General features: G+C 38.6%; 1 protein-coding gene across 1 annotated transcript; it reads right to left on the bottom strand.

Moving 5' to 3' along the window:
* Window positions 1-3065: 3065 nt before the first annotated feature.
* On the bottom strand, window positions 3066-5161 carry LOC147895761 (3-dehydrosphinganine reductase TSC10B-like). The gene is made up of 4 exons (XM_087382100.1): window positions 4839-5161; window positions 4449-4712; window positions 4203-4350; window positions 3066-4016 (listed from the first exon to the last, which is right to left on the bottom strand). Exons 1-4 carry the CDS (start codon window positions 5124-5126, stop codon window positions 3706-3708), a joined length of 1011 nt encoding a protein of 336 aa, XP_087238226.1. The 5' UTR covers window positions 5127-5161; the 3' UTR covers window positions 3066-3705.
* Between the last annotated feature and the right edge of the window lie 8555 nt (window positions 5162-13716).

The following is a 13716-nucleotide window of genomic DNA, read 5'->3' as shown; positions in this document are numbered from 1 at the left end:
TTTTTTCGATTTTTAATACATTTAATTTACTATTACTTATAACACTAAAAAGTTTCTTGTCTTACAGGAAGAATCAATAATGAAAACTGCTGTGGACAAAAAAACTGCTAGAATTAATGCTAATCTGAAGGCTAGTGAAATCGCTATTATAAATCGTAAGATGTAGAAAGCCCATGCTGATGTAACAAAACTTAGGAGTACACCATATTTGGCAAGAAAAGCCCAAAAACACATGGATGATTTTTGATTGGGAATCACCTTTATTAAGATACTTTTTCTCTATGAAATATTTGCTTATTAATTGATAATATATATCTCTTTTGAACTAATTTTCCTATTTGTTCCTTTCTAATTAACCTTTATTAATGGTCTCATTAATTCATGCATGTATTATGCTTCCCCTACTTAAAATTCTTTTAAGAGTCTATCTAACTTTTATAACCTTTTTCCTAACCTGAATTTTTTTCCTAACCTTTATTATCTCTAAGAATTAATTTACTAACTTTATTTTTTGCCTCCTACATGGAAGGCTCGTAAATCATTGTTGTGCCTCCTTGATAGAAGGTTAGGAAATACTTTATTGTTTTTTACTATGATTCTGCCTCCTTTATGGATGGGAAAATAACCATTTTTCTAAACCTTGAACCAACCCCGTGTATCTATGTGCCCCCCTTTTTTTAAATTATCCACCTAAAATATTCTAAAATTTTAAACTTCTCCCTTTTAATTTATTTATCTAACTTTTTTAACTTTATTCCTAACTTGTAATCTTTTTTCTTAAACTTATATTATTTTACTTCACAACAAGACAAAGCACCCATAGACGTGCACACAGACGTGTTTACTGAACTAAATAAAAAACTTACGGGCGCGTCTATTTGCGTGTCTATTTGCGCATCTGGAGACCCATGTCTACCAATGCATCTATATAGCAGACACATGTGCGTATAGACGTGCATTTAGATGCTTAAATAGACGCTCTTATAAACGCGTTTATAGACGTAAAAATAGACGCTTATCGAATAGACAGACGTGTATATAGACACATTTATAGACGCACTGATAGACGCACTTTATAATATTTTTTTTAAAATTTACAGAATGCTGTGTATGTTGTGTATGCTATATAGTTACAAGAATCCCATATCCACATTGTGTAATTTAATTCTTACAGCCAATCACATTTTAATTACAATTCTAAATAAAACATTACAACTCCAAAATGCAATAAAATTGAAAGCTCAAAAAGTGCTTGTATGTACATATAGCACGAAGCTAAGCCACGTCATGTGGCTTCAAGTACAAAAAATAAGGAAGCTAAGCCACGTCATGTGGCTTCAAGTACAAAAAATAAGAGGAGTGTATATACAAGAGGCACGAAGCCAAGCCAGTGGCTTTAAGTACAAAAAAGAGTAGCTAGCACTACTTCTATGACTAATCCTCGCTGCCTTCCATGCTCCCTTCTGTGCCTCCTTCCTCGTCTTCCTCGTTGTCTTGTGCACGGGCCTGTAAACAAGGGACAACATATATCAATGTATGAAAAATCAAATCTTTACTTATAATTTTGGCATTATTTAATTACTTTCAAATACCTCGGGGGCCGCTCCAGTAGCTCGGGTATACTGCTCCTCAGTAATCAACCCGTTTACGAGAGAGAGATTCACCGAAGAAGTGTTTGCAGATCATGCCCTTCACAGAGAGAGAGAGAGAGAGAGAGAGAGAGAGAGAGAGAGAGAGGGGGGGGGGAGGAGGAGAGAGCGAGAGAGAGGGGGGGTGCGAGAGAGAGAGAGAGAGAGAGAGAGAGAGGGGGGCAAGGGACGAGAGAGGAGAGAGAGAGAGAGAGAGAGGGGGGGGGGAGGGGACGAGAGGGGTAAGAGAGAGAGACAGAGAAAGAGAGGGAGGGAGGGAGGAGGGGGGGGAGAGAGAGAGAGAGAGAGAGAGAGAGAGAGAGAGAGAAGGGAGGGACAAAAGAGAAGAGAGAGAAAGAGGGGAAAGAGAGAGAGAGAGAGAGAGAGAGAGAGAGAGAGAGACAGATGCCGATATTCACCGAAGAAGTGTTTGTAGATCATGTCTTTTTTCAAGAAAAAGTAAAATCGTCAACTAAACACCACACCCACACCCTATGAAAAGAGATGACAGTTGACAAAGTCGAATTGTTTTATTTTATTTTTTCCCCCAAATGCTTTGCAGCATGATCTGCGAACACAAATTATAAATAAAGGACATCATGCCCCAATTCCTTGTGAATGGAGAAGCGATTCAGTTCATTAACACATCAACTTATGCAAGATTTATGTAGCTGAAAAATTTAAGGGATTCCCCTACCCAATACATGATGGGTTGTGGTAGATTATAAATCTTTCCCTTTACTTTTTTTGAATTGTGTAGTGGATTTGAAGTATGTTGTGTGGCTACATAGGCAATAATGCATTTTCGATTACATCATGTAAGGTGAAGAAGATAGAGGAGAAGCTGTAGCTTTTGATCCTAGAATTGATAATGTTTTTGTGCAAATTCCATCAAATGGGTGCATGCAACCTTTGAAAGGCGTAGCATGAAAAATGGGTGCATTCAAGTAAGCTCATGTAGCTACACTATCTTATTGAGTGTATAGCTTGCGCCCTCTACAAATGTAAGATTTTCATTAATTGTCAACCTTTTCGTGATATTCTTGGCTAGGAAAAGTTTTGATGATGGTCCTATGCACAGGTCAAGGACAATGTTGAGAGTTGCAGTGGGTTCCTTTGAGGGCATTGTCAATATTTATTAACCTGTAGGTTGTAGCGATTAGCATGCCAAGAATGATGAATTGAAAAAGTATGTCCATTGTATGCTTGGATGGCATGGTAAGGCATCCAACAATATAGCCTTGCATGATGGAAGAAGGGAAGCAAGTTTAAGGAAATGTATGCTTGGATGGCATGGTAAGGCATCCAACAATATAGCCTTGCATGATGGAAGAAGGGAAGCAAGTTTAAGAAAACTTTTGGAAACAACTCTAAAGTTTTAAAGATTGGCTTTGAGTTTGATTTCTCTATGGGAACCACTTTCGAGGACATATACACAAAATGTGGGAGCATTGCATGTCTTTAATGTGCTTACATGGAGTACAATGATCTTGGGGTATGTCAAATAAGAAGAAAGCGAGTAAGCCTTTGGCTTTTATGCGGAAATGGAGGAGCAAGGTCTCTCGCCAAGTAGCTTTACCTTTGTTGCCATCTTAAGCATGTGGCAACACAACTTAAGATACCATTATCAAATTAGCAACGTTGCTTTTGAGATCCCATGTTGAGACCCAACGAAGCGGATCTCTAGTCTGTCACAAACAAGTCCACCTTGTTTTTGTTCACGATTTAACGTAGAGATTAATTGAGTGGTTTTTTTAAAAGTGAGGTACAGAAAAGTTTAATGCCGCAAGGTAGAGTCGAATCGGTTCAAAGTGTAGTCTATGGGCCTTAAAAAGCATATAGAGTGAAAACATAATAATTTGCCTCTGATTTTTGCATCTTGCACTTATTTTACATGAGGGACATCGCGATGTATGGGTGGCCGATCCGGTCGCGTTGATTTAAGGAGTGATGGTATTGTCTGAGCTTATCAAGCTTTGGCTATGGCGAGTGCGATCGGATTTCTGTTATCCCAGGCTCGTAGGGAAGCTCAATAGCTTCCCAGCCACTTCCGAGACTGCGACTGCTAAAACGAGGCTCATCGTTTGAAATCCTTGCTCACGCCTTGCAAGATGTCGCGCCTGATGTCCCCTGCCCATTTCATGGAAAACAACCTGAATGGCACCAGAAGGACGGTCTCCAAGAGAGCTGTCCAGGTATTGTCTGCCGGGAGAAAGCCTCTCCCCAGCACAAGCAATTGGATGCCAATGTGCTGTGTCACCACCAAGTACTTCCCCCGCTTCACAGAGTCTATTGCGCACTCAGCCACGGAGTCTGGTGACTCAGAGTTTTTAAGATCCAACAAGTTCACTTTCTTCATGATCTCCGTGATTTCGTACTCCCTGGTAGCTGCAATGGAACTCCAGCAAACAGTGTGAGTACGAGCCTGATCAAAAACCACTCTATGGCCTCAAAAGAAGAACTTTTTCCGTCTGCCTTCCCTTTGTTGTCAGCTTAATCCCGCCCCTCCTGCTCACACACAACGCATTATTTCTCGCCACTCACACGAGACAAACGCAGTGGAGAAATCCATACCGTCCTCAAGGAAAGGCGTCTTCACAAAGCCCGGGCACAGGAGGCACACTTTTATGTTGTAAGGTAGCAATTCAGCTCGAAGCCCCTCTGCCAGCCCTCTCAACGCATACTTTGTGGCTGTGTAGACAGTATGACCGTAAAGAAAATACTGCAAACCCTAGTCCGTCAGCGAACAAACATCTCTAGATGCACTCGAGAGGGGAAAACCATGAGACGACGATATTCCTTTAAATTAGAGGAACTTACCAGAGAGGCCATGGAAGATATCAAGAGGATGGAAACGGGATGATTCACGCTGCGCTCTTTCATGGATGGAAGCGCCTCGTGCAGTGCGTAGACAGTTCCGTTCAGGTTTGTGCGAATAGTAACGTCCAGATCCTCAACCTGCGAATTGTCTAGATATCCACCTCGGGTGAGACCTGCATTGCATACAAGAACATCGATTGGCTTCCACCGAATAGCTTCCTTCACCGCAGCAGCTAAAGCAGCTTGATCACCCACGTCCGCGGCCTGCAGAAAAATATATCATCACTCACACTCCGCGCCTCTCCGCTCTTCAAGGTTTCAATCTGCGATGGATGCAATGCATGGTCAAAGGAGGGCTCCTCAAGATTCTGTAGGAAACGACTCTTCTACCTGGAAGCGAATCCTGTCTGGGCTGCATTGAGTTTCTTTCACGAGCTTCTCCACAGCTTCTCGTAACTTGACAGCATTCCGAGATATGAGCGTAACCGCTGCATCTTCTTGGATGGCTCGCTTGGCAACGGCGAGGCCAATTCCGCTGGAACCACCGGTGATGAAGAAATGCTTGCGAAGGAGGGATGGCATGAAAGGGGGTGGTCGTTTTCGGTTGGCAAACTGGATCAAGAGAAGGGAGGCGAGGAGGAGGAGGAGGGAGAGGCAGGCAAAGTAGAGGAGCTCCATCGTGAGTGAGTTGAGAGTGTGTGTGTAACCTGGGCGGGTGGAGGTTCCATATAAGAAGAAGAAGATCAGTTCCATATAACAACAAGTAGCGATTTGACCTCACACCTACTCGAGGAGAAACGCGCCTTGAATGACCCAGTCGCTTTTCTACTTACTCCCCTGCACGGCCTGTGTGTTGTGTTCTCTCCGCACCCACATCATAGGTAGTCGCTTTTTGGCATCTGCCAAGCTTTTGTTTTGCCTTTCTCATTGTTCTCATTGTGCAAGGGCTTTAAATGAATGCTATCATACTGAAATTTTCACGCCTTGTGTTGCTCTCATCCACATCCTTGCAAAAATATATTGTAACAAAATTCAATTAACTTTATTTACTTAAGACAAAAAAAAATTAATGCACCTCACTTTCCTTCTCTATTCCCCTTCGCCTCTAGAGTCGATACCTCCCTACTCAATCTCTCTCTCTACCTCACCTACTCCTCCCCTCCTTCATCTTCCTCCCTCACTCAAGAATATGTGTACATTGCCTCAAGGAGAATCCAGCCGATTTAAAAGAAATAGAGGATTAAGATGGTGGCACAAGTTCTACTCCAAAGTGGTCTCCACTCATAATTGGTTCCGCTCAAAGAACACCTCAGAGAATAGCGATGTGTAGAAGGATAGCTAGTAACCTTTAATTATCGGTAATGGATTACAGCAAAGCTCTCCCTCTCTACTCCCTCTTTTCGTCCAACTCCCTCTGTCTCGGCGCCCTGATCCTCCATCTGTCTTCCTTAACTTGCTTACAAGAAGCTTTCAAATTACGTAGTATGATGTGGTGGTGGTTGTGCATTTCTATTGCTTTCTGAATATTTGGTAGTGCATTACATGTCTTAGCTTACATTCGTTTTTTCAAGTGGCAATGGCAATTCCCATTGTTTCTCAATATTATAGGAGCTTATTGAAATACAAATAGAGCCAAAGCCTAACTTGCATGCTACATCGGTAACAACTAATTTCTTTTTTGTAGCGAGAAAAGTATAGCGAGTATGGAAACAGAAGGTGGCATTGCACGAAGCTTTGCTTGTAGCTTGGTTGTCTCTTCTCTTATCTACTAATAAGTTCTTATTCTATTTCTTTTGTTGAGATTTCAAAAGAAACAAGAGGAGCTATGCCGGAGCTTCAAGGCAGCTAGCAATGGCAAGTTGGGTGTCTAGCCATACAGGTTATAGGTAAGCTTATAAGTTATCATGATTAGGTTGTGTTAGATGGGTTAACTAGATTAGACTAGCGATGTTGGGTTAGGTCAAGTTAGGGTAGGGTAGGTGAATAAGCATTGTTGTTAGCTTAAGAAAGATAGCAACAATGTGAATTCATGTGATTTTTGAAGTTCTCAATTGAATTAGTTTTTTAGCATGTGATTGGTACACCCATTTAAAAAAAATATTGGCTCTAGAATCATGCCCATCAAGCTTCTCAATTGAAAGTTACAATTTTAGAAGCAAGATGACCATTATGCACCCTTAGCTTAGAAACCAATATAATACTTATGCACCCCTCAGTCCTTGCAAAACTTATGTGACAGAACCATAAGAATACTTAGGCCTGGTTCACAAGGGATGCCAGCCATCAATACAAAAGGGGCATGGATTTATATTGTAAAAGATGATTTGACTAAAGACGTGGCTGGTGCCTCCACCCCACCCAAGCACCGGTGTCCCCTTACAAATAAAAATGTTTGATAGGCTGAAGTTGTGAGGATTAAAACCCATTACCTACACATTGCACAATGACCTATAACCACCTCCTCTAACCAAGAGAACCCACATCTCATTTGTGCAAAGAGTTTGGTAATAAATGCCCAAGTTTTCATGTCATTATGTGTTAACATCACACAACAACATTCTTCCTCCCAAAGAGGGTTTGGCTACCACCCTCATCTAACCCAACCTTAGTGAGATATACAAATCCAAATGGAAAGGGCATCAACAATTATGTTACATAATGTGCCTTCTTAAGACTAGAGTATCCTAAATGTATGCTTACTTACATACTTAAAGTTTGACTTCCCCTATTATATAATGAAAGAACCTCTCTACTTTCAAATAAAATAGAAGATAGTAATAATGCCCTCACTTCCTTAGAAATGGGGGGGAAAAGATTGCTTAAAGATTCGAGCAAGCGTAATAATCTACCTCCACATTAGAGGAGGACCAAAGTAACAATAAAATAACTTGTTATTATAAAGCTATAAGGTATCATACATTATAGATTATGAAATAATAAATTTCAAAATTGACAATGATTGGTCCAAATGTGTTCAGTATGCATGTCACCACATGTACCATAGGGAAAGCTAACAAGTACATGTCTAGACATACTAAAAACCCTTCAATGGGGATGGGGTAGGGGACAACAAGATAGGGATGTTTGTGAATATCATAAGGAGTGTCATTTGGTGCACTTCAGTTTAAAAAAACCTTTCTTTCCATGCACATGGTGATATGCCACCAAGAGTGATATCTTCAGAGAATAAGTTATAATGACAGGTTTAAGGCTATCAAATCCTTGAAACAAGGCAATTTGAGGAGGCTATTGGGCCTAACAATCCTCACTAATGATGATGGGGTACTTGTACTTGATCTTATGCCCATGCACCCTAGCCCAACCCAAAGCATGCCTACAAATGCAAGTATCTTCCTTGTAGCATCCATAGAGAGTAAATGCTTATCATGAGAATAAGCTCTATTGATAGGTTCAATGCTATCAAACCCTTAGAAAATAAGGCAATTTGGTGAGGCAGTAAAAAGGTGATGTGCCTAATAATCCTCCCTAAACAAGATGGAATGCTTGTGTGAATAAGTCAAGATGATAGGTTCAGTGCAGCTATCAACCCCTTTGAAAACAAGGCAATTTGCATAATAAGATATGACGATAGGCATAATGCTACCAAACCTTTAGAAAACAAGGTAATTTGAGGAGAATACAAAGAAAGTGATGGGCCTCACAAGATAAGGTACTTGTACTGAACCTTATGTCCATGTTCGCTAGACCAAGCTAAAGCATGCCTATTGATGCAAGTATCTTGACTTGTAGCAAACCATCATATATAAGAGAGGATAAATTTAATGCGATAGAGTAATTACCTTTAATCTTTGAAATAATTGAGGAAAACTTATGTTGAGGGAAGATGAAAATGGGCCTTAAAAGTGACTCCTAGATAGTGATGATAAGGTACCCATTTGAGCTCATCCTTATACCCTACACCCTCGAAAAGTGACTTTATCATGCCTACAATGCAATCAAGAAGGCTTTCATGGGTTTGTTGTCTTCACATGAGATGAGAGAAGTTATGAAATATGGGAGAAATAATATTAGGAAATGGGATATATTGTGATTGCAAATGAAGAAGATGAAAATGTTCCTTGATAATAATAAAAAGAATGGTGGTGAACCTCATACCCTTACAAGTAGGGTCAATCATATAGTTCTTTTAACTTAGACCTTTCATAATGACCTTGTGGAAGAATGCCACCTTTATACATAGGATAAGTAACACAATAGCCAATATATGGCAAGGGTGACAATACTCTAGTAACCTCCTATGTCTAAAACTAATAAAAACACCCACACACATGCTTGTGCCCATATACCATACATTCAAATACTCATTTACTTTTCATATCAACCACCACCACAAGGAAGTCAGTCCACATAGGACTTTTTGTAAGGTTTGATTGTCTAGCTAGCCAATCTTACACTATAGGTGTTGTGGCAGAGATATTATCAAAATGAACCCCATGATTGTGAGTGAGTCACGAGAAGCATGTCTCCCCTATGGGTTAAAGTGAGTAGTTTAGACATCTTCAGACATGGACTAGTAGCTCACACAAAAGAGTCCACCTAATGAAATCATGCTTAGTGTTTTGTCCCTCCATTATGAGCCTTTACCAACCATCTATTTTCATGCCTTCAGTTACGTTCTCTTTAGCCTCTTGTTCTTCAATCATTTTTCTTTCTTGGATTTTTCTCTTGAAACTTTGTCATCAATGTCATTTTCAAACTTGTGTTTTTAAATGTTGCCGACTTTTATATGGAAGTAGAAAGTGATGCTTACTGACCCATGTCCCACAATCCAACTTAAAGGCATAATGTAATAGTCAACTTAAAGGTTATAGGAACAATGTAATAGTCAATCATGTCAAGTACTAAAATGGGTAACTTTCTCACTTTGAATTTTTCATGTCCATGACCTTGCCTTGTTTACTTTGTAGCTTCTTATTTCTCACACAACCCCCATCATTGCCTCCATCTCCCACTTCCCCTTGCTATTCTTTTAAGCTTTGTGTCAAAACCAAATGCCAAAATTCACACATTGTGATTGCAAATCATGTTTTTCCTATTGATGGATTTTTATTAACATAATGTTTATTTTTTTTAAACAATAATCAACATCTTTGACCAATGAAAATGAGAGAACCAACATTTTTTCAATCAAGCTTAGTTACCAACAATCGACTTATTATTATGCATGGTAAAAACATTCACCACATCGTGGTACTTTGCTCCAAATATTGCATTATCTATATATCACATAGCATTTTATGTTGTTTTGGGTACTTCTAGTTTATTCTCCAATGAAATATAAGCAATCATATGGCTAGGGTGAGCATAACATCTCTAAATTCTTAGAGCCACTGACTGATAAAGGTGGTCATGTCCACAACATGTTGTTTATGACACTCATGAAGACTTTGAATTGTAAGACTAAGTTAAAAATTACAATGTGCCAAAGTTTTGCAATTATGATAGTCCTAAACTACTCAATAACATCTCTGAATTTCTTGGAGCCACTTAATGATAAAGGTGCTCATATCCATGACATATGCAATTTACGGCATTCAATGACCACTCTAGACTATAAGACTAAGTTAAAAGTTACAATGTGCCAAAGTGTTGCCATTGTGATAGTCGTGAAATAAATATATTTTCAAAAATTCTAAGTAGAAACATATACCAACCATCATAATAACCTCTTTAAATCTCTTGGACACATTTACCGATAACAATGGTCATGTCCACAATTTGTACGTCATTAATGACATTCATGACCACTCAAGACTATAAGTTTGAATTAAATATTACAATGTGCCAAAGTGTTGTCATTGTGATAGTCTTGAACTATTAGAGCAAACTCTTGAAATCCTTTTCCTTATAGTGGGCTTCATCAAACATAGAGCCATGCATTGAAACCATATGGTATATTAGAAATAACAAGTGTGTACTCATTCTTTGGCATTAATTATGTCAATTCATGACGACCACCATTGCTCACATGATAAAACATTGTGTGTACTCATTCTTTGGCACTAATTGTGTCAATTCATGACAATCACCGCTGCTCACATGATAAAATGTTGGTGGTTGATTTTCTCCTTGCTCAAACTCTAGCAACTTGTCACTAAAGATGAATGATTATTGTCGTGTCCAATGCTCTTTCTTGTTGATAGCTCAATTCAAGATTACAAGCATATTGGTGATATCACAAGCTTTCTTCCAAGTTTCCAAAGAGTAATGTCACAACATTAGTTTTCTATTTTATTTCTCTAAATTTTTTGCATAGTAAAGAGGTTGTTTGCACACTTGAGTGAACTCACCATGTGATTAGACATACTAAAGTATGGAGGAAGGTTGACCATTTTTTTCTTCTTGGGGTACTCTCAAACTACATTCCAATCAAGCATGCTCAATTGTCAGATCATGCATAGAACATTCTCATGTATATTTTATGTCTCCATTTAAATGCATATAAAATACCTCTTGAAGAAGGGGTATCTATACTATATTTCATAATGAAGAAAACCCTCATAGTTAGAAAAAAGAGAGATGCCTATGTACTGACCAAACTCTTTGCATAGACATTTCTCAAACTATACCAACATATATCATACAGAGGCTCAAATCTCCTCAAGTAAATCCTTCAAAGTCCATTTGTCATATTAAATGTGGCTTTCATTTTCCCTTTCACTTGTAACCTCTCTCGTTTGTAAAAATACCATCAATGAGATCCACACTTCTCCACTACAAAAATTACCTTGGGAACATTCCATCCCATGCTCTAAATCTATTGGTTGGCCTTTAAAAAAATCTGTTATAGTTGAGAAATCCAATATCATTTAGAAAAGTCAAACAAAACTATGAAGTAAGGGTATATTGGTTCTCTTTAATAGTTACAACAAAACTCTAAAGTAATGATAAATCGGTCCTCTTTAGTAGTTACAACAAAATCATTGTGTTAAAACCACTTCCATTTTAATCCATGAAATTGACTTATGATAGTCATTTTCATTGTTGTGGTCAAAGGCCAACAGTATCGCTATGATGAGGAGGCCTTAATACCTAATTGATGTGTAAGAAGAAAGTTTGAAAATCCACACGATTTTATTGTTCTATCATTGCACAAATCCTATTTTGATATATATCTAGTGCACCATTGCCAATATTTGCTCTTGGTAATTATAGATTTTCAAATATTGGATTTCTCTCTTGGTAGTTATAGATTTCAAATATTGGAATTTCTCTCTGTCACATTCCTTCTTTTTTCTTTATGTGCCTTTGGATCAATTTATAGTTTGATGACCTTAGTTGCTTGTGGAACTACAGAACTCTTTATGACTATGAGGCCCTAACTCTCTACACTTTATCTTGCTTCCATGTTTTTGTGTTGACACCTTTTTAATATTTTGTTATCAAGATATTGATCATGACCATTTTTTAAAGGAAAATATAAATCGAAAGATGACTTTTTTGGAACTTTTTATGAGGGAGTTGTAGAGTTTCTAGCAAGCTATAGTTTTGATAGGATAATATTACTCCCCTTCCAAACCTCCCTCAAAGTCTCAAAGATCAGATAAAGAGGCACATGCTCCTGCTCACAAGAGAGATCTCTTTCCTAGAGCCTCTTCTCCATAAGCTGGACACTAGTGAGTTGGAACATGCACGGGCTCCATGGTTGTACATGTCAGCAGTAGCCTCGGTCCCTAATCCTTTGCCAAGAGCTTCAAAGGGAAGTGGTTGGGAGATCATAAATCTCCTTTTGATTTAGCAACATATGTTTTCAATAGAAAACATTAGTCGATGGCACCATCTTTTGCTAGCAAGAGGCCCCGAGGTGTGGTCTCCTGCAGTGGATAGGAATGGAGGAGTCTGCATTTTAGTTTCTCAAGAAGTGGCTACATGCATCTTTGGATAGGCGGGGCTGATTATATGCAGGGCAATGTGGATGGGGGTGAGTGCTAGAGACTAGATCTAGGCTATATAGGCATCTTGAATGCCTATGCTCAGGTATATAGATAGCAATGTCCCACCTTCTAGAAACAATTAATGGAAAGCCACTTTGATGTTGACTCTTGGATTGTTGGAGGCAACTTCAATAATCTACTGGAGAGGACAAACACGGTGGTGTGTCCTTCTCAGAGATGCCACTTATAGAGAGGAGCACTTGGGAGCAGTTCATTTTCATGATCTACAGCAAAGACCCCTAAAGAGAAGTAGAGTTCTCTAGGCTTCTAGCTAGCTTTAGTTTGATGGACTCCTAGAGAGTTTAGACAAATTCTACATGGGTGATTGGGCACTGCATAAGGGTGGAGCCTAAATACATTGAAGTGCATTACCAATTCATCTGTGAGAAAGTCCTCAATGAAGAGATCAACCTAGTTCATTGTCTAACACAAGAGCACAAGTGGTAGATATCTTCACGTTGAAGGCACTTTCACTCAACAAGTTCACACAATTTTGACATGACCTTGGTCTTTTCCAATATAACCTCAAGAATTGGAAGTGAATTTCAAGTTTATAAGCTTTGCACTTACTTTTTTTTCTTTACTCTTTATGAACTCTTGTGTGTCTTTTCTAAACTTAATTTTTGTTTTGCCATCATCATGCAATATTCAAAAAATCCAAAAATGGTTTTTGTAAAGAAACCTTTACTTATTCAATGCAATTTAAGAGGGGTCTTAATAATCTAGGAAAAATAGTATCATATTTTACATTTATTGCATGTAGCTTGGATCCAAGTTGCATCTTTTTCTAAGCTTGGGAAGTTTCCTATATCTTTTTGTTCAACTTTGACTTGAATTTAAAGAAGGATAATGGATGGTCTCCAAAATCTTGTGATGAAACTATATTTTAAATTAGTTAGAGTGTAAAAAACTATTTGTACTAATTTTTTTTCTATTATCCTTGTTGAGGGGTATTTAGGCACCATAGGCCAGGCATAAGTCCTAAAAATCATGAATGTCAACAGTCATATATGTGTGGCAGTGACTAAGAACCATGATGGTCTGTTATAACTCCTTTAGGGATCTTCTTGGTAATGGTGTCTTGATATGTAACAGTTAGTTGATTATTGTTAGGCTGATGTCTAACGGCTAGATTTAAACTACATATACCTTTTGGGCAAGTTCTATGTGGAGGATATGCACGACTCTCTATGTTCCTAAATGGAAAGGATGTATCTTGGCCACAGTTCATATGTTCAATGCTGTTCTCTGATAAGAAACTATGTTTTGATTGCTGTTTGTCTTTCGACTAGATCCGCTTATACATTATTTTC

This window comes from Dipteris shenzhenensis, chromosome 12 (assembly GCF_047967505.1).
Source record: "Dipteris shenzhenensis isolate YYH24624 ecotype China chromosome 12, Dip_SZ_1.0, whole genome shotgun sequence".
NCBI classification, from domain to species: Eukaryota; Viridiplantae; Streptophyta; class Polypodiopsida; order Gleicheniales; family Dipteridaceae; genus Dipteris; species Dipteris shenzhenensis.
Note: the sequence above shows the minus strand (reverse complement) of the source record. Positions and strands in the feature narration are given on the sequence as shown.

Coding starts and splice junctions, on each gene's coding strand:
- LOC147895761 (XM_087382100.1), bottom strand. CDS start 5,126: ATGGAGCTCCTCTACTTTGCCTGCCTCTCCCTCCTCCTCCTCCTCGCC. Junction 4,351..4,448: donor TATCTTCCATGGCCTCTCTG/GTAAGTTCCTCT, acceptor TAGGGTTTGCAG/TATTTTCTTTACGGTCATAC. Junction 4,017..4,202: donor GACGCCTTTCCTTGAGGACG/GTATGGATTTCT, acceptor GTTCCATTGCAG/CTACCAGGGAGTACGAAATC.